The sequence below is a fragment of the Ceratotherium simum genome, chromosome X (genome assembly GCF_057802395.1).
Source record: "Ceratotherium simum simum isolate JZ-2026a chromosome X, ASM5780239v1, whole genome shotgun sequence".
NCBI lineage: Eukaryota > Metazoa > Chordata > Mammalia > Perissodactyla > Rhinocerotidae > Ceratotherium > Ceratotherium simum.
The window spans coordinates 64,218,306-64,240,593 of NC_141940.1; the positions used below are offsets into that span (position 1 = coordinate 64,218,306).

At 35.7% G+C, this 22,288-nt stretch overlaps 1 protein-coding gene across 1 annotated transcript in view; it reads right to left on the reverse strand.

Annotated features, from left to right (window-relative positions):
• LOC106802893 (transmembrane protein 182-like) overlaps positions 1-22,288 on the reverse strand; it is a 119,451-nt gene that overhangs the window by 82,091 nt on the left and 15,072 nt on the right. The window contains exon 4 of the mRNA XM_087427003.1: positions 8,990-9,127. Within this exon, the coding sequence (XP_087283129.1) occupies positions 8,990-9,127 (138 nt within the window). The remainder of the gene's footprint in view (positions 1-8,989; positions 9,128-22,288) is intronic.

The following is a 22,288-nucleotide window of genomic DNA, read 5'->3' on the forward strand; positions in this document are numbered from 1 at the left end:
AAAGAACCAGTTCTTGGTTTTATTAATTTTTTCTATTCATTTTTTAGTCTCTTTTTTTGCTCTGATTTTTGTTATTTTCCTTTTTCTACTTATTTTGGGATTTATTTGTTCTTCTTTTTCCAGTTCCTTTAGGTGCATTGTTGATTGTTTATTTGAGATTTTTCTTGTTTGTTCAGGTAGGCCTGTATTGTTATAAACTTCCCTCTTAGAACCACTTTTCTGTATCCCATAAATTCTGGCATGTCATATTTTAATTTTCATTTGTCTCCAGGTATTTTTTGACTTCTCCTTTGATTTCTTCGTTGACCCAACTGTTGTTCAGTAGCATTTTGTTTAATCTCCGCATATTTGTGGCTTTTCTGGTTTTTTTCCTATAGTTGATTTCTACTTTCATACCATTGTGGTCAGAAAAGATGCTTGGTATTATTTCAATCTTCTTAAATTTATGCAGACTTGTTTTGTGGCCTAATATGTGATCAATGCTGGAGAATGTTCCACGTGCATTTGAAAAGAATGTACGTTCTTTGGTTTTTGGATGGAACATTCTGTATATATCTACTAGGTCCATCTGTTCTAGTGTGTCATTTAAGGCCAACGTCTCCTTATTGATCTTCTGTTTAAATGATCTATCCATTGGTGTAAGTGGAGTGTTAAAGTTCCCTACTATTATTGTGTTACTGTCTATTTCTGTTTTTATGTCTGTTAATAATTGCTTTATGTATTTAGATGCTCCTACATTGGGTGCATAGATATTTACAAGTGTTATATCATCTTGCAGGATTGTTCCCTTGATCATTATGTGGTGCCCTTCTTTGTCTCTTTTTACAGTTTTTGTTTTAAAGTCTATTTTTTCTGATATGAGTATTGCTACCCCAGTTTTCTTTTCATTGTCATTTGAATGGAGTATCTTCTTCCATCCCTTCACTTTCAGTTTGTTAGTGTCTTTACGTCTCAAGTGTGTCTCTTGCATGCAGCATATATATGGGTCTTGTTTTTTAATCCAATCAGCCACCCTATGCCGTTTAACTGGAGCATTTAGTCCATTGATGTTTAAAGTAGCTATTGATAAGTATGTACTTATGGCCATTTTTAAACTTTTTTTCTCAGTGTTTTCATATTTCTTCTCTGTTCCTTTCTTCTCTTGCTCTCTTCCCTTTTGGTTTGTTGGCTTTTTGTAATATTATGTTTGGGTTTCTTTCTCTTAGATTTTGTGTATTTATTGTAGGTTTCTGGTTTGTGATTACCATGGAGTACATATACAGTAACCTATGTATATAGCAGTCTATATTAAGTTGATGGTCTCTTTAATTTGAGCTCTGTCTGAACCTCTACTCTTGAACTCCCCTCTTCCCACATTTTATGTTTTCTATATCATATCTAACCTCTTTTTTTTTTTGCTTTTGTATCCATTACCCTCTTATCATGGAAATAGATAATTTTTCCTATTTGTGGTCTTGTCTTTTCCCCTTAGATAAGTCCCTTTAGAATTTCTTGTAGTACTGGTTGCTTGGTGACAAACTCATTTAATTTTTGCTTGTCTGGGAAAGTTTTCATCTCTCCTTCCATTTTGAATGATAACCTGGCCAGGTAGAGTATTCTTGCCTGTAAGTTTTTTCCTTTTAGTGCTTTAAATATATTGTGTCACTCTCTTATAGCCTGTAAGGTCTCTGCTGAGAGGTCAGCTGATAGCCTTATGGGTTTCCTTTGTAGGTAACTTGTCTTTCTCTTGCAGCTTTTAGGATTCTCTCTTTATCTTTAATTCTCAACATTTTAATTATGATGTGTCTTGGTGTGGGCCTTTTTGGGTTTATCTTGTTTGGGGCTCTCTGTGCTTCCTGTAACTGGATGTCTATTTCCTCCCTTAGGTTAGGGAAGTTTTCAACTATTATTTCTTCAAATAGATTCTCTGTCCCTTTGACTTGCTCTTCTCCTTCTGGGACACCTATAATACAGATGTTAGTGTGCCTTGATGTTGTCCCAGAGGTCCCTTACACTGTCCTCACTCTTTTAAATTATTTGTTCTTTTATCTGTTCAGCTTGGGTGATTTCTTCTAGTCTTTCATCCAGATCACAGATCCGTTCTTCTGTATCCTCTACTCTGCTTTTGAGTCAGTCTAGTGAATTTTTCATTTCCAGTATTTTATTCTTCATTTGTGATTGGTTATTTTTTATATCTTCCATTTCTTTGTTGACATTCTCACTGAATTCATCCATTCTTCTCTCCACATCAGTGAGCATCCTTAACACTCTTTATTTGAACTCTCTGATGGTTAGGTTGCTCATTTCTGTTTCACTTAGTTCCTTTTCTGGGGTTTTGTCTTGTTCTCTTACGTGGAACATATTCCTTTGCCTCCTCATTTTGCCTCTTTCTCTGTGCTTGTGTCTATGTATTAGGTAGGTCAGCTACATCATCCTGCTCTTGGAGAGTTGACCTTACGTAAGTAATGACTTATGGGGCCTTGCAGTGTGCTTCCCTCAGTTCTGAATGTTCCCGGAGTGACCCTTATGTGGCTTACATATGTCCTTCTGTTGTGGCATGGTTGCTCTTCCCATAGGTTCCTGGGGAAGCTGAGCTATGCCCCGGCCAGCCATTGTAATGTTCAGCTGCTTGTAGTTGTTGTGGGCCCCTCAGTCTCTTTATCGGGTGTGGAGTTCCCCAGCAGAGTTGGCTGCAAGTTCTAATACCACATTTGTGTTTCAGTATTTCTTTTAAATAAGTAGGGCCCCAGGGTGGCAGATTCTTAGGCTCAGGGGCTTACAAATGCTATAACCCTCCAGCCTTTATGTCTCTTGTCAGCTCTCTGAGGATTGTAACTGTGTAGAGCTGGCCTCAGGCACAGAAGCATCCAAATGTTTCACGCTTTGGAAGGTAGGGCTGATCCCCTATGTGGCTGTTTAAGAACCATAAGTCTTCTGCAGCTGGCAAGCCCCACTTCCCACAGTTCCCCACACACAGTCAACACAGTCCTGCCCTGTGTGCACACCCCAACCTCCTGAAGTGGACCCAGTCTCTCCAAGGCCCCACACATTGCACCACCAACACACACTCTCCTTCTGCTCCTTGTGCACGCCCTGCCCCACAGAGAGGTAGACCCACTCACCAGTCTGCGGAGAATCCAGGCAGCTCACTTAGCAGGCCCACAAGTTGCCTGAGGGCTTGTTGTTGAGTGGGACAAGTCCCTAGGGTGGGCTACCCACCCTGGCTGAGCTGGATTAAATTGGTGCCCTAGTGGGTGGGGCGGACCCTGGGCTGGCAGGCCAGGAAGAACTCCAATGGTGTCTGCCAGCATCTGTGTCAGCACGCCCACACCAGGCCACATCAATGGCTGCCGCCAATGTCCCAATACCTGGAGAGGTCTCACCTCTCACTGAGTTGCATTCAGAGCCTATCAGATGAGTCTCTTTTCACCAAAGGACTGTGCACCTTTCTTTCTGGTGTTTTTAGGTTGCTTTCTGAAATGGGTGAGTTTCTGTATGGGCCCTTTAAGAACCGATTTTAGTTTCTTTGTGAACCAGCTTCTCTGGGGGTACTCCCCAATGTTTTAGTAACAAGCAAAGTCAGATATTATGCCACTCATCTCGATTGTGCTGGGTCCAAAACATGCCTACAGCGGGAGCACTCCCCAACTCGGGGCCCCACTCTTCCAGGGAGGGCTGGGTACCTTTGGGCTGCTCCCGGGTGGCAGTGAGACACAGCGGCTTGTGAAGGTGGCGTTTTTTTCTCTCCAGAAGGGAATTTCTGCCTCTTTCACTTCAATTAGGATTGTTGTTTCTTGTAGGAATTTCTCTTATCCAGTTTTCAGTTCTCTCTCAGGGGTAATTTTCCAAGAGTAGTTGTAAATTGGCTTTGTCCACGGGAGGAGGTGAGTTCAGAGTCCTCCTATATTGCCATCTTGACTTCTCCCTCTTCTTTTGTAACATTGTTATTTTCTCTGAAGAATTGTAGACTTAGAAAACCATCACACTATCTATATACATCCACGTCTTAGTAATATTTTTCACATGCTAGTCAGATTGAAGGCACGATTAACATTGAAATAAAAGTTTAGATATATTTACTTGTTAGTAATTCTCACCCTTTATGCCAAAATCACTTCAGAGGAAACTACCAGATGAGTTAGTATCCTAGAGCTTTGAAAAACCTATGAAATGAAGACAGGGAGGCTAGTTGTTCAACACAACAGCTGTCCTAAAGGTAAAAACCTCAAACTGAAATAGCAGAAAACTTCAAACATTTCGTGGACCTACAATCTTGATCATTGGAGTCAAATCAGCTGACTGTTTAGCTAAATTGCCTACCATGCTTCCAAATTATAAGAATAATGTCACATTATCCCAGCCCCAGCCCCCTTGTACATTGACTTCTCATTTGAATCTTGATTCTAAGTAAACAGGCATTTTACTTCAGGACTTATAGTGCTGGGATTTTGGAAGTGTCATCAGAAGAATAAAAATAATATAAAATATTTCCCCTGGAGTACATTGTTAATTATCCATGTTGATTTTAAAAGCACTGATGTGTGTCAAAGTGAATTGTATAAACATGGAAATCTCAGTCTCAACAACACCATAATGTTTCATGTAAAACACCAAAGTAAATTTTTTGGAACATCTCCAAATGTTTGCTCAAAGTATTTGACCAGTCCTTTTGGAAAGAAATAGAAGACTGTCTTCTTTTCATTATAAGTAACAAATTGCTTGAGAATGTATTTCATAAGGAAAGGAGACTTCATGCATAGAGTCAATAGAAGTTGTTTTCCGGCTAGCTCTTGAGGAAAGCTCTGCAAATTGTCAATGGTAAGCTAAAGCCAAATCATGACAACACCAGGAAATGAAATCATTGCAAGTTAAAAAGACTGAAATTTGAAATCTTAGACCTGTACTTGAAACGGCAGCCATTATACAATTGTACTTTCCCACTATTTTGAACTGAGATTCTGCTTAGAGTAAACCACAAAGAGATGGGCTGTAGCAGTCATAGGAGTAAGAAAAAAAACCTTTCATTTATTTAAAAATTGGGGCTCTTAACCAAGCAAAGTATTGGGAGACTAGACACTAAATAGATATTTTGACAGGGTCAAATTAGGTGTCTGAAGCTGTGTCCTAGAAATAAATATAGTAGGATCAGCTCAGTTTATTTGCAACTAAAAAAGAAGTCAAGTTTCTTCCATGTCTCTTTTTAGTCACTCTTGCTTCAGAGCCACCCTCAATTCCAATTACCCTTTCCACTCCAATTTAGTCACCCACTTGCCCAGTCACAAGTTGAAATATTAACATCACTCCTAATTGCTCCATGACCAAGATGATTTTAAAGTCTGAAATTCCTTCTCCGGCTTTCATTTAAACTTAATCTATCAAGTATTTATTGAGTACCCATTAATATGTACTAATATGAGGATTTTTAAAAGTTAATTAATAAATACTTCCTTTCCTCTTTAATATCATCATAATTTACTACGTATTGAACACGTACAAATGTATAACTATACCACAAACTAGACTATAATATGTATTATCTTTATTTATACATCTTTCTCTTTTCCTCGCTCCTAAATTTCTTCTTTGCCCTCATTATTACCTCTTATACCTCTACCTCTCTGTATTCATGAGAGGGCTATAGTGTATTGTTTCCAGGGCAGGCTCTGGAATCAAACTGTTTGGTTTTGAAGTTTGACTCCACCTTATGCCAGATGTCTAACTTTGGACAATTTACATATACTCTCTATGCCTCAGTTTCTTCATCTATAAAGTGGATGTAACTTTATGTTGTAAAGCTTCTATATGATAATGCTTGTAAAACACTTAGAAGGTGTCTGGTATGTAGAAGGTGCTCAATAAATGTTAGATATTACCATCATTATTCTTCAAAGACTGTCTTCCCTTGCATCCCTTACATCTCTTTCCTAATACATGGCTAATTTGGGGGTTTCTGAGTTGCAACTTAAAATCCCTCATACCCTTCATCTTCAACTACAACTGTCTTTCAATCCCCAAAATGTGGTAAGTTCAATTATTTAATTTCTCCGTTACTCTCTTGCTCTATAAATATTGAGAAAAAAATCATGAAAGCCTTTCTAGCTTTCTTTCTACCTCTTCTGCATCCCCACCTAGGCTTTGCTGGTCTCCCTGTCTATAATGTACTATCTTTTCTTGTCATGTCTCTAAATCCTCACCCAAAATTTAACCTCCACCATAATGCCTTCCCGGCCCATGCTAACTCACACCGATCCCGCACTCCAATAACATCTGATGGTGTTTTTGTTTCTACCCATCACTTCTCAATTATTTACTGTTTTGTGCTTTCTATAATCTACAATATATTACAGCTCCTCAAAAGTATAACTGTTAAATAGAGGACTTCTCTAGGTACATAATTTTAAGAACATGCATTAATAAATTGCAAGATCTTGTTTCATCTCTTCATAAAACCAATATTCTATTACAAACTATAAATGTGAATTCAGAGGAGCCAAATTTCAGCAAGAAAATCAATAATTAATTAACAAGTATTATTTGAACTCAGCATTGTATTAGATAGTACAGCAGACATATAAGCATAACACTAGGCATCTACCCTAAAGTAACTTAAAATTTCATTGAGGAAATAAGATTCCATGAAAAGAGATAAGATTCACTATAAATTTTGAGAAATATACAGATTTGTAAAGGCAGAGAGATGAGAGAACATTGTTCTACGCAGAGTAACTATGATGTACTAAGCATGAAGAGAGATGAAAATGAATTCATACATATATATGAATTTCAGGATTTCAAGAAATATCATTCACTTCTTGTGGGAAAATAAATTAGTACAGATGTTAGGTGAGACAAATTTGGCAATATGTACCAAGAGCCTTAAAATACATATTTTCTTCTAGAAATCTTTTAAAATAAAATAATCAGTATTATGCACAAAACCTTGTACTCTTTCATGATTCTGTCTCCTCTCTTGCCTCCCCCATGTCTCACAAGACCTATTAGTTTTACTATATATATGTGTGTGTGTGAATATAATGTGCATATAATTTACACATCATACTTTAAAACTATTTGTTTTCTTTCTCCATTGTCACTCTCTAATCCAAGCCACGATAACCTTTCCCCTAGACCACTCTAATAGTTTCCTAACAGTTTTCTCTGCTTTTTCTATCTTAAATTAATTCACTACACAGTAGCAGGAGAAATCTTTTGACAATTTAAATCAGATGATGTTCCTCTTCTTATTAAAACTCTCTAATGGTTTTTCATTGCACTAGGAAAAAAATGCAAACTCCTGACGATGGTTTATAAAAAAAGCCCTCTTGGTCTAGCTTTTGCATACCTTGTGAACAATATTCCATGCTACTCTCCCCAGAGATACCTAAGCTTTAATCATACTTTATGTCCTTGAGTCTTTCAAACCTACAAGCTCTTTACCACCTTAAAGTCTTTACATAATGCTGATTTCTCCTTGCAACACTCTTCTCCACACACCTACCACTGTGTCCTCACTCCTCCTTCAAACACACACACATACACACACACACACACACATTGTTCCTATGTCTGGCTCCTTCTCATCATTTAAGTCTAGGTGTAAATATTATCTCCTCATAAATGTCTTCCCCAACCATCTTATCTAAAGTAGTCCCTACTAATACTCTTTGTCTGTATCTTTCCATTCATTTTCTTCATGACTCATTATAATTTTCAGTTATATACTTATTTACTTATTTATTATCTACATTTTCACTACATTACACATTCCCTGCAGCAGGGACTTTGCCTGATTTGTTTATCAATATGTACCTATGGCTTGCACAGTGCCTTATACATAGTAAGCACTTAATAAGGACTTGTTGAATGAAATAATATACAAAGACATTTATTGTAGCATTTATAATAGCAAAAAAATAGAAGCAAACTAAATTCCCAACAAAAGGTAAAAGTTTAATGAGTTATGGTAGAAATATGTGGTAGAATATATAGAGTTATTAAACATTATGCTATAAAGATTAATAATAATATTGGACAGAAATCACATGAGATTTAATTTTTCAAAAAGACACAAAACTATTAATATATGGTATCATATCCAAACATTTTTTTAATAAAATAAATGTGTATAGAGGGAAAATACTCAACAGATAGATACCCAGATATTAACATTGGTTATATCTTTATGTTTTGAGTTTATGGGTGACCATTAGTTTCCTACTCTTGATAATTTTCCATATTTTACAAGTGAAAAATAATAAGTGTTTAAAGTTAAAATGCCACAGTTTCACCAACAAAACGTAAGCAGACAAGAATTTAATTAAAATGCAAAGGCTATTTAACATTTGGAGGAGATTTGTGGCTATAAATTAGGGTTGAATTTAAGATCAAGTCAAATTGGTTTATATGTAGACCAATCATAGGTTCTCTAACTGTATAATTAAAGCATTGGATAGTTTACTTTTAAATTATGGTAAGAAGCATATAGGAGAATATATTCAGCTATTAAAGAGTCAATGTGCACTGTAAATTTTGTTTTCTATATATATAACACTTTTTCTGGTCTATACATTCTATTTTTGCCCAGAGTAATGTCAGCTTAAAATACAACTCTCACACACTGAGCAGTCTTGTCAATTAAAAAATGGTGGAGGCTATAAATGTTTATATCTGTTACCTAACTATTTAGAGGAAAAAGTACGTCTAAATCCAAGATTTTAGAAATAAGTACAAAAAATGTTAAATATGATCTTTCTACAACTCAGCTAAGGGAAATGTTCACATATATATGACAAGAAAATAAGTGTTAATCAATGTTTTTGTCAAAGGCACCTGCCCAATTCACCAATACTCATTCATTTACATTTTATTTCTTTTTAGTGCAGTTTCTCTTCTTGTAAAGGATATGTAAACAAAAATATGCACACACATACTCGTGCAGGGCATGTGTGCACACACACACACAAAGCTTTCTACTACTAATTTGTCCACATAAGGTGATATGACTACTTACCTGATATCATCAAGAAGCCACCTCCAACTTTATAACAGCCAGCACTGGCAAAGGGCACACCACACACCAGCAGAAATCCCCCAGCCAGACCAGAACCAACACCTAATATAAGAAATATTGTCCAGAAGCTTCTGTACACTAGAGAGTGAGAAGGAAAATACATACGTTAAAAAGTAGTCTATAAAATTAATACTAAACCTTGAAACCAATCTATCATTAGTGATGGATATTGTTTTTTTTTTGGTTTTCCAGCTTTATAGTTATTTGAATAAGTGTCTGAAACACTTCTTTCCATTTCTTCACCTAATTTTCTTCTACACATCTTTCAAAACACAACTCAGATGATATCTCTTACTAGAAATATTTTCTTACTACTATAGTCTGGGTTAGATTCTCCTTCAATGTGCTATCATAGCACACTTTGCTTATCTTTATAAAGAAATCTATCATACTATCCTGTTCTCTGTTTTCTTTTCTATATCCTTTAATAGGGTGAGACCTCCTTGAGGACAAAAGTTCCTTTTTATTCATCCCCAGTACTTACAAATGTTTGGCACATAGTAGGCCTCAAGAAGTGTTTGTTACATTGAGTTATTTGCATTCAATAAATCCTGAAAGGATAAGCACAGGATGTTTTCCCATTTGTAGCAGGCTTCCTGGCTCTAAGTTCTCTATGAGCACTCTATGACTTTGATTTCCCACGTGTGCAAAAAACCATAAAGTAGGACTCCAAGTTGTGATTAAAAAGCAGTATTCCTGACTCCTAATCCTTTACCCATGCCTTATACCTCCCTTCCTTCACATACAAAATTTATCAGCATCTACCAGTGTCTGTTTAACTTAAACCTGTGCTTCCTAATGACCCATCCTTTTCCTGACATGTAATTGTTTTTTTCTTCCACTAGTCTTTCTGAGTGGTTATATTCTTGTGCAGGAGGGGTATGTGAGCAGACTGAATTTCCCTTACAAGTATGCCATATAAATAAGTGTATCTAAAAATGCAAGATGAGCTACCACTTATTTTCCTGAAACTCTAAAGCAAAAGACCATGGAGCTCAAGGTTGCATCTGTTTTACCCTTGTTATGGGGGCTCTTACAGATCATCTGAGAGAAAAATACTATACAGTTATTCCTAATATATACACAGTGGAGTATTGAAAGCAATTATCTGGATTGTGAAGTGAATCAAATAACAGTTTTTTTGAAGGGTCTGGGTAGTTCAAGAAAAAAATGAAATGTGGTGTCTAAATTCTCCAGAAAGTCTTTCAATTTTTCGTTTACATTATAGCTACAATTTTTTAAATATATTCTTTTGACTCATTGCTTTTGGTTTTTCACCATAGAATTGAAACAACTTTCAGATAGTCTTTTTTATTTTTACAAATCCTAGTAACTGGAAGGTTGGAAGAGTGTTTTAAATCAAAATCGGCCAGCCTGAGAAAGCTATCTATGGGTAGATCAGGGAGTGGAATTGGCACGTGAAAACTGAAAATAATCACTCTACCTTACACCTGTTTAGAACCTCGAACCTCTTTCAAGGAACTTGCACAGTCCAGCCTCCACTCTTTTTGAAAGAAGTGCTTTGAGATGTCTGGTATTATGGAAGCTGGGTCCGTATTAAAGGCTGTACTCAGCTATTTGCTTGACTGTAAGTGACAGAAGCATCTCCATTTTGAAGTATGCAGCTATCCTGGAGGCAGAAATATCATCAGCAACAGAAAGGGGCAGCACCCTCTTTCAAACTTTGTAGCTAAGAAGTTAACATTTCTTTTGTCAATTTTCCATTAAAAGACATTGCTAAAGCCTAAGGAAAAGGTCGACATGTTTGTTTATTCACCTCCTTAAGGTTCCCCGAGTGAAAGACAAACAATTTAAATTCATCAATTAATATGAAACAAACATCTAAACAATTCAAATATTAGTCCCAATAAGAGAACACTATGAAAGAGTAAATACTATGCAAAATTTCTTGTATATGAGGATATAATTCTCATAAAAATTATTTACATGTGTTACTTTTATTGGTGGCCATGATTCCTTTTGTGAATTTTCTAATGTGCATCTGAAAATGCAATTTTCTCCAAGCTAAGAGGCCTGTGATAATTTACTTAGTCTCTCTGAGTCTCAGTTTTCGCAGAAGTAAAAAGAGACGATAATAACTCAGGGTAATTGTGATGATGGAATAAGTTTTTTATAAGAACATAGAGTGTTTAATAAATGATAGCTATGGGAGATCAAGATTTGGTCACCCTGAAATCTATCTCTTTACCTTGATTGTTTTCTCTGAGGGACATTTGACCTCCCCCACTAACTGCCTAAAGAATTTGACATGGTGGATCCTTCCTGGAACAGATCTTCTATCATGATGGCTGTAAAGATAATGTAGGATAAATGTTACAATAGGAAAGGCACCAACAAGCCCATCTTATCAGAAGTTCTGTCTCTCTGGCCACATTCTCTGGATGGCCCTGCAAGGAGTTGCCAGACAAACATTTACATTTATAAGGGAAATATCCATTTGTAAAGGTATCTCCCTCTCTGTTTTGGGAAGAGGGGGGGATGGCCTCTTTTCTAGAAGCTTATCAACATGGAAGGAGTGGCCTTAAATCTGCATAATAACCTTACTCTTGTTTACTGTGCTTTAGTGGTAATCTCCTGTAACTGACTCCCCACCCCCAACATCCTCCTTTGTCATTGGCTGAACAGGGTATTTAAGATGAGAATTTCTGCTATTGTGTTGAGAAACGCAGCATCCCTGCTTTCTCCCATGTATACATGTTATTAAACTTGGTATTATTTTCTCCTGCTAACCTGTCTTGTTAATTATTTGGCCAGCCATAAGAACCTTAAGGAAAAGGGCAGAGGGAGATTCTTCCTCTTCCCCCGACAGTTTTGGCGAAGTCGCCAGGAGCCACACTGGCTGGCAAGTTGCCTTCTCTGGCTGGAAGACCTGCCTTCTCCCTGGACTACTGCAGATGATGAGATACGGGAACGCCTGACAAAAGCCGGCAAAAAGGTAAGACTTCTTACCACGTCAGCCTCCCGGAATCTCTATCTGCGGAGTCCAGCAGAAGGAAATGGTGAGAAATTTTTCTCTTTCTAAATTTAGATTGGCAGGAGAAAATATTTGGGAAACTAGTTTCTTGTGCTTTTAGTGACTCTTGGTTTAAATTTGGTAGAGTACTCTTGGTTTTGATCTTGATCTCTTTTCCTCCCAGATAGTCTCTGTCTTGTTCTGTGTCCTGAGAAAACTTGGCTTTGTGACCAGTGAGAATATTCTCCTTGGTCTCCACCATACGGAAGGTGGATTTACCGGGGTGCCCCTTGGTGGCCAGTTGAGTAGACTGGGGTTCCGAACTGTCTTTGTCCTGCTGTGCCAACCTCTCGGGGGCGTTTGTCATAAAGGGCCCAGTCCATAAGGGCTTTTGTCATCTTAACCTTTGTTGCTTGTTAGTGCTAGAAAAATCCCATTCCAGTATGGCCTGTCCGGTGTCACAGATTAGCGGGTCTGTGACTGGAGGCGTCCCACACTATTGTGGGAGACCGGAGCACTACAACATCCTTACCACCTGTGCAACGAAGGTCTTTACTTTCTCTGAATATCTTTGAGAGTGAATTCTGTGGATCATGGGAGCTACATCATCTGCGCCCTCACCAGGGACGCCTCTTGTGTCCACGGTAAAGATTTATTCTAAGCGTGGAAAGTTAACTCCGGGTCTTTCCTTAAAATGTATTATTGGATAGAGTCACTATAGGAATAAATATACAAATGAAGATCCTACTCGTCAATGGCCAGATGACGGATCCTTAGAATTGGGAAAACTTCTAAATTGGGGGAAAAAATGTTTTGAGAGCTCTCACATAATTGTTTAATTGGTACCTAAGAATTAAGGCCAGAAAAATGAAGGGAAAAATTTGACTAGCCTTAAGACCTTGACTCAGGTTACAATTGAATTGAGAACATGTAAAAGTGTAAGTGTTGATAAGATTATAAAGGTTGGAATGTTTGAGCTAATTTTATATAAAGAGGTTACATCAACTTTGCCTGAGTATGTTTTAAAATGTCTGACTGGGAATGCTTCCCTTGTCCAAAATTAAAAGACCAAGACCTATTGATAAAAATCTTAATGATAACTACGTTTAAAGGTATAAGAGATGATGAAATTTACATGAAATTTTGTAGGGAAAAAACTGATGTTATTTCTATTACAGAACTGGTTAACAAAAATAGTAATTCAAATGGTGGCTAATTTTATCTGAAGTCTTATGAAGTCTTGTAGGCAACCTAAATAATTATTGGGAACATGTAACTAAATAGTTGTGAAAAAGATGAATGTTGGGTGAACTTTAAATAATAATTATGTATTATGGTGGTTACAGCTTCCAAACTCTTTTTGGTGACTTAAAACTTTAGAGTTTTGCTAAATTTATGATAAAAATTCTCTGAGTATCATCATTTCCAAATAAGATATTAGACATTGATTTTTAAATGTACATTTGTCTACTTTTGGCTTTTCATTACAGGAAAACACCTTTTAGGTGTTTTGGGTCTATTGGTAAACATGTGTTTTATTAAAAGATTGTACTATAAAGTAACATATTTCTAGAAATTATGAAGTGTTTATAAATTTTCCAAGCCACAAGATACTAATGTAAAAGAAAGTTTAAATTGTTTACTTAGTTTTTACTTACAAATTGGGGTTTCTAAGAGTTAAAATTTCTAATTAGTATATGTGATTGAAGCTACTAAAAATTAAGAAAAATATGTCTGTGTACAAGGAAAGTAAGATATATTAAAAAAAATACAAAGAATGAAAATATTTTCTTTGATTGATTAAGAAAGATAAATTTGTCCTCAAGTACTAGGAGGGAAAAGAAAGGCATAGGACAAATTCTGAATGTAAAAAGAAAGTTATAGAAGGTTTGTGGAAGAAATTCTGGAAAAGGAGTTTTTGCATGGTCAAGTTGGCTAAGATTAAAATGAATTTAATTAAGTAAATGAGTTTTAATATCAGAAGTAAGCTGGTGCAAAATTAAAATTTGTTCTTCTGTCTCTTAAAAGGATAATTTTCTTGAACTTGATAAAAAGAGGTTATAAAAGATTTCTCATTACCTTTGAGTAAGTCTACCTAAAAAAAAAAGTATTAAAATAATTTCCTGTGTTCAAAAGACTGAAGTCTCTCTATTAAGGCTTTTTGGACTGTTAATGCTCTGTTTGCTTTGACTTTTTATATTTTTGACAAGCTCCCCAAAATTCATATCTTAAATAAAGTCTTTATTTTTACTTTTTTTCTTTGAGAATTTTCAAAGGGCCCTGGAACTTCTCAAAGAAATTTGCTCTCTTCCTATAAGGAGAAAGATACTAAACTTATTAGGCTGATTCAGTATGTTAAATTACATGGAAAGCATTGTCAGACAAGTGATGATAAGTCTGCTTAGGTGCTATTATGTGGGCAAATGTTATTGATATAGGTGTTTTAAAATTGTATAACATTACTGAAATTCTGATCTGTCCTGGTTATCAGTCATAATTCTGGTTATTATTATTTTAAAGTGTTGTATGTCACAAAATTAACCAAATTTCTTTGTCAATTGCCATTTTGAGGTCTTGTTGTTTACAGACTTATTTCTTTGCTCTAATGCTTTTGCAAAATATGTTTCAACTTCAGAAAAATCCATGGAAAGGACTCTGACATTTACACTGGGGTACAGGTTTCTGATAAACTTTCTGATCATAAAACTGAACTTGGTAAGAAATTACAGAAATCTGTTGGAGAGACTGATAACTTCATGAAGCTGCTAACAAAAAGATTGGGATCAACAATGGGTTATACAGGACTGAATGAACTGATAAGGATGATTATAATTTTTATGATTTTTCATTTGAAGTATTGCTGAATTTTTAATGTTTTGTTTTTTCAGATTTAAGGAAAACTTTTTCTCTTTTCACCTGAGCTAGCTATGACTTATAGCAATTTGGTAAATGATACTTTTGTAAGTAAAATTGAAATATTTATCTTTTTCTCTCTATCTGATCCCTCCAATTTGGAAACTCTTAGTGAGTATTGTTGTTTTCATGGCAATATAGTTATTTGCATAAGTTCGATAAGAATCTGTTCTCCTTATAACAGGACACAATTGGAAACACTGGTTATATTACCAGGCTGTGACTGGAACATCATATTTGGGATATAACCATACAGCTTTTGAGGAATGAAGATTGGACTTTATGGAATAAAGCCACGTGGAAATACTGGCCTGGTACCTTATGTTCCAAGCAGCACTTACCAGGATAAGTAAAGAATGTCACTTATCTGGCAGGTACAAGGAACCTCGAAATATTTTGGGGGAACCTCGGAAGAGAGGAATTCACCCAAATCTGTAGGTATTGCAGGTGAAGTCTGATGACAAAATCCTTGGCTTGGCTTTCCTGGCCTCGAGAGACCTTTAAAGTTCAATCTGAGATTCCTTATAAAAAGTTCCAGCAAAGCAGATTTAAAAGAGCCTATGTGATCATTTGCTATTCTTGCTGTACTTATGTAAATAATTGGGCCAACTCTATTGGAACTAGACTTATTTTACAAACTAGTTAGTTTTAATTTGGCTATCTTAATAAAAATGAGGGTGATTTTAGAAAGAAAAATTATATTTCAGTAAAAACTATAGCATACATTTGCGGATATTAGATCCTAGTTTTGTTAATTGTCTTTTGAGGTTTTTGTTTTATATCTGTTTACTGGACTGGATCCTGATTTCTTCTAGTCTCCTAAAATATCTGGCTACAGATCTCCAAACTAATGTTTTTGACTTTTTCCATCATTTTCATTTGAAATCACTGAGAACTGAACGTGCCCTTTTTCCTGAAGCCTTACAAACTGAAGCCGATGGACTTGATATAAATTTAAGAGATTACCCGATGACATCATCAGAGACATTTTAAACTGCAAAAGATCCTTTGATGCTGACATCTAAAAATCTTCTTAACTGGCTGTCCTCTAAACTCAGAAACTGCTTTACAATTTGCTCCAACCATTAACCTTGTTTTTCTTTCGTTTACATAGAAATGCTTCTATTAAAAACTTGATTGCTTGCTTCCACAATATAGGCGTAATCTTGAGAGCCCACCTGCATCACCACCTTCTGCAATGAACTTAATTGAACTGATCTATTATCAGGACTAAGGAATGTGTTCAGTAAGATGAAAGAATCTACCAACTCAGCTTCTGGACTATGAAACTTCTTTAAGTTTCAAAAGGACTGTGAAACTTCTACTTTCAAAGACGGGACTGTGGGAGATCAAGATTTGGTCACTCTGAAATCTATCTCTTTACCTTGATTGTTTTCTCTGAGGGACATTTGACCTCCCCCACTAACTGCCTAAAGAATTTGACATGGTGGTTCCTTCCTGGAACAGATCTTCTATCATGATGGCTGTAAAGATAATGTAGGATAAATGTTACAATAGGAAAGGCACCAACAAGCCCATCTTATCGGAAGTTCTGTCTCTCTGGCCACATTCTCTGGATGGCCCTGCAAGGAGTTGCCAGACAAACATTTACATTTATAAGGGAAATATCCATTTGTAAAGGTATCTCCCTCTCTGTTTTGGGAAGAGGGGGGGATGGTCTCATTTCTTGAAGCTTATCAACGTGGAAGGTGAGGCCTTAAATCTGCATAATAACTTTACTCTTGTTTACTGTGCTTTAGTGGTAATCTCCTGTAACTGACTCCCCACCCCCAACATCCTCCTTTGTCATTGGCTGAACAGGGTATTTAAGATGAGAATTTCTGCTATTGTGTTGAGAAACGCAGTGTCCCTTCTGTCTCCCATGTATACATGTTATTAAACTTGATATTATTTTCTCCTGCTAACCTGCCTTGTTAATTATTTGGCCAGCCATAAGAACCTTAAGGAAAAGGGCAGAGGGAGATTCTCCCTCTCCCCCCGACAGAGCTAATTATTGTTATTATTATCATTATTTTTTCAATCATAATACCATTTTATGTCATTTTCTTTGGGGCTTAAAACCATAAAGTTTCAGAAAAAAACTGATGGAACCAAATTGCCCCTTTCATTTTTCTTTAGCTTAGGCTGTTAAAGAAATGGAAAAGTGGAAAGAGCACGTTGCTAGGATCAGTAGACCTGCATGCTAGTGCTGGCTCTGACCTATGCTTGCCTTATGGCCCTGAACAAATCCCTCCATAGCAGCATGCCTCATTTTCCATCCCTGGTCAAATGTAGATAATAAATCTTGTTTATTCTTACCACACAAGACAAAGCAGGACATTTTGTTGCAGGTGGTTTTATGGTTATTTTTTCAGCATGAGGATTAAATGCATTTATACATGTATCATTTAACTTGATGCCTGGCCTACAGAAAGTGCTCAATAAGTGTTAGCTATCATTATCATCTTTGGTTGGACATTGCATTTTTACCTGGAATGTAGACGTTTTTGATGCAGTCATAAAATTGCCAGCCAAAATGTAAAATTTTTACATTTTTGTTTTTGCTACCAAATAACATGAGAAATAACTCATCCAAAGCCTCACCTCACCATCACCTCCCAACCCTCATATAGGAGTATGGAATTAGGAGAAAGGTAATGGGGTAAGGCTCAGGTATGGGGTGATATTCAAACGGTAAAAATATATTTTTTGAATATTACTCAGAAAAAATTTTAGATGACTTGGGCTGCTTGTATTTTAGCCCATGTAATAATGCCCTGTATAAAAAAATTGTGTTGTTTGTATTTTAGTCCATGTAATGCCCTATGTCAAGACAGTATATAAACAACTACTCCCAAAATGTCCATATTAAAATGATCATATCAAAATCTAATGTACCCACAGAGCTCCTTTGAGGTCTCTTCTGATGGTCAAATTGGGTAATGGATGTGAAAGTGCTTTGCGAGATTATTATCAGTGATGGAATATTTATCTTGTTTGCTTCATTTTTTATTAAGGTAAAATTAGTATGTAACATTATATAAGTTTCAGATGTGCAACATTATAATTCAACATCTGTGTATACTTCAAAGTGATCGCCACCAAAAGTCTAATTACCATCAATCACCATACAATAGAACCCCTTCACCCATTTCACCCACCCCTCCAATCTCCTTCCCCTCTGGAAACCACCAATCTGTTCTTTATTTCTATGAAGTTGTTTTTTCGTTTTGTTTTGTTCGTTTAGATTCCACATATGAGTGAAATCATACCATATTTACCTTTCTCCATCTGACTTACTTAACTTAGCATAATACCCTGGTCCAACTAAGTTGTTGCAAATGGCAAGATTTCAATTTTTTTATGGCTGAGTAGTTTTCCATTGTATATATATACCACATCATCTTTATCCATTCATTCTTTGATGGGCATTTAGGTTGTTTCCATATCTTGGCTATTGTAAATAATGCTGCCATGAACATAGTGGTACATAAAACTTTTCAAATTATTGTTTTTGTACTCTTTGAATAAATACCCAGAAGTGGAATAGCTAGATCATATAGTAGTTCTATTTTTAATTTTTTTTGTGTGTGTGTGAGGAAGATTGGCACTGAGCTAACATCTGTTGCCAATATTCCTCTTTTTGTTTGAGGAAGATTGTCCCTGAGCTAACATCTGTGCCAATCATCCTCTATTTTGTATATGGGACACCACCACAGCATGGCTTGATGAGCAATATGCAGGTCTGCGTCTGGAATCTGAACCTATGAACCTCAGGCCACTGAAGCAGAGCATGTGAACTTAACCACTACACCAGCAGGCAGGCCCCCATTCTTAATTTTTTGAGGAATATCCATACAATTTTCCATAGTGGCTGCACTCATTTATATTCCCACCAACAGTGTATGAGTGTTCCATTTTCTCACATCCTCTCCAACACTTGTTATTTCTTGTCCTTTTGTTAATAGCCATTTTAACAGGTATGAGGTGATATCTCATTGTAGTTTTGATTTGCATTTCCCTAATAATTAGTGATATTGAACATCTTATCTGCCTATTGGCCATTGTATGTCTTCTTTGGAAAATATGTATTCAGGTCCTCTGCCAATGTTTTAATCAGGTTGTTTGGTTTTGGTTGTTGAGTTGTGTGAGTTATTTATATATTTTGGATATTAACCCCCTGTTGGATAAACAATTTGCAAATATCTTCTCTCATTAAGTAGGTTGCTTTTTTGTTTTGATGATGGATTACTTCACTGTGCAGAAGCTATTTAGTTCAATGTAGTCCTATTTGTTTATTTTTGCTTTTATTTCTATTGCCTTTGGAGTCAGACCCACAAAGATATCGCTAAGACCAATGTCAAGGAGCTTACTGCCTATATTTTCTTCTAGGAATTTTATGGTTTCAGGTCTTACATTCAAGTCTTTAATTCATTTTGTGTTAATTTTTGTGTATGGTATAATATAAGTGGTCTAGTTTCATTCTTTTGCATGTGGCTGTCCATTTTTCCCAACATCATTTATTGAATAGCCTGTCCTTTCTCTGTCATATGTTCTTGGTTCCTTTGTCATAAATTAATTGTCTGTATATGTATGAGTTTAGTTCTTGGCTCTCAATTCTGTTCCATTGATCTGTGTGTCTGTTTTTATGCCAATACCATATTGTTTGATTAATATAGCTTTGTAATATAGTTTGAAATCAGGGAGCATAATACCTCGAGCTTTGTTTTTCTTTCTTAAGAGTGCTTTGGCTATTTGGGATGTTTTGTGGTTCCATACAAATTTTAGCATTATTTGTTCTAGTCTGTGAGAAATACCATTGGAATTTTGACAAGGATTACACTGAATCTGTAGATTCCTTTGGATTGTATGGACATTTTAACGATATTAACTTTTCTAATCCATAAGCATAGAAATTCTTTCCATTTATTTGTGTTGTCTTCAATTTCTTTCATCAGTGTCTTATAGATAACAGAGTACAGGATTTTTAGTGCCTTGGTTAAATTTATTCCTAGGCATTTTATTTTTTAATGAAATTGTAAATGGGATATTATTTTCTTAATTTCTCTTTCTGACAGTTCATTATTAGTGTATGGAAATGTCACAGATTTCTGTACATTGATTTTGTTTCCTGCAACTTTACTGAATTCATTTATTAGTTATAACAGTTTTTTGGTGGAGTATTTTGAGTTTTCTATATGTGGTATGTCATCTGCAAATAGTGACAATTTTACTGCTTCCTTTCCAATTTTGACGCCTTTTATTTCTTTTCCTTGCCTTATTGTTGTGGCTAGGACATTCAGTATTATATAGAATAAAAATGGAAAGAGTAGCCATCCTTTTCTTGTTCCTGATCTTAGAGGAAATGCTTTCGGGTTTTCACCATTGAGCATGATGTTAGCTGTGGGCTTGTCATATATAGCCTTTATTATGTTGAGGTACATTCCTTTTATACCTACTTTGTTGTGAGTTTTTATTGTAAATGAATGCTGAATTTTGTCAAATGTTTTCTCTGCATCTACTGAGATGATGATATGATTTTTATTCTTAATTTTCTTAGTATAGAGTATCACATTGATTTGCACATGTTGAACCATCCTTACATCCCTGGAATAAACCCCACTTGATCATGGTGTATGATCCTTTTAGCATATTGTTGAATTAGGTTTGCTAATATTTTGTTGAGGATTTTTGCATCTGTGTTCATCAGCAATATTGGCCTGTAATTTTCTCTTTTTGTGGTGTTCTTGTCAGGTTTTGGTATCAGGGTAATGCTGGCCTTGAAAGTGAGTTTGGAAGCATTCTCGCCTCTTTGATTTTTTGGAAGAATTTGAGAAGGATAAGTATTAAATCTTCTTTGAATATTTGGCAGAATTCACCAGTGAAGACATTTGGTCCCAGACTTTTGGATTTGGGGAGGTTTTTGATTACTGATTCAATTTACTTACTAGTAGTCAGTCTATTCAGATTTTCTATTTCTTCATGATTCCATCTTGGAAGATTGTATGTTTCTAAAAATGTATCCATTTCTTCTAAGTTGTCAAATTTTTTGACATATAATTGTCCGTAGTAGTCTCTTAAGATTCTTTGCATTTCTGTGGTATCAGTTGTAACTCTCCTCTTTCATTTCTGATTTTGTTTATTATAGCCCTCTCTCTTTTTTTTGGTTAGTCTAGCTGAAGTTTTGTCAATTTTGTTTATCTTTTCAAAGAACCAGCTCTTAGTTTCATTGATCTTTTCTATTATCTGTTTAGTCTCTATTTGTTTATTTCTTCTCTGATTTTTATTATTTCCTTTCTTCTACTCACATTGGCCTTCATTTGTTCTTTTCTAGCTCCTTTAGTTGTAAAATTAGTTTGTTTATTTAAGATTTTTCTTGTTTCTCAATGTAGGTCTGTATTGCTCTGAACTTGCTTCTTAGAACCGCTTTTGTTGCATCCCAAAGATTTGGGTATGGCGTATTGCCATTTTCATTTGTCTCCAGGTATTTTCTGATTTCTTCTTTAATTTCTTCAATGGACCATTGATTGGTCAGTAGTATGTTGTTTAATTTTCACGTTTCTGTGTTTTTTTCTAGTTTTCTTCTTGTTATTGATTTCTAGTTTTATACCATTGTGGTTGGAGAAGATGCTTGCTGTGAATTCAGTCTTCTTGAATTTACAAAGACTTGTTCTATGGCCTAACATGTGATCTATCCTGTAGAATATTCCAAGCGCACTTGAAAAGAAGGGATATCCTGTTGCTTTCAGACAGAATGTTCTGTATATATCTGTTAAGTTTACCTGGTCTAAGGTGTCATTTAAAGCTCATATTTCCCATTTAATATTTTGTGTGGATGATCTACCCATTGATGTAAGTGGGGTGTTAAAGTCCCCTATTATTTTTGTACTGCTGTCAACTTCTCTCTTTAGGTTTGTTAACGTTTGCTTTATATATCTTGTTGCTGCTATGTTGGGAGCATACATATTTATAAGTGCTATGTCTTCTTGCTGTGTTGATCCCTTTATCATTATGTAAAGCCCATCTTTATCTTTTACTACAGTCTTTGTTTTAAAGTCTATTTCATCTGTTTTGAGTATAGCTATGGCAGCTTTGTTTTTATTTTCACCTGCATGGAATATCTTTCTTAATCTCTTCACTTTGTGTCTTTGTGTGTCTTTACTTCTGAAATGAGTCTCTTGTAGGCAGCATACGGATGAGTCTTGCTTTTTTATCCATTCAGCCACTGTATGTCTTTTGATTGGAGAGTTTAGTCCATTTACATTTAAAGTAATTGTTGATAGGTATGTACTTATTGTCATTTTGTTAATTGTATTCTGGCTGTTTTTGTAGCTCCTCTCTGTTCCCTTCTT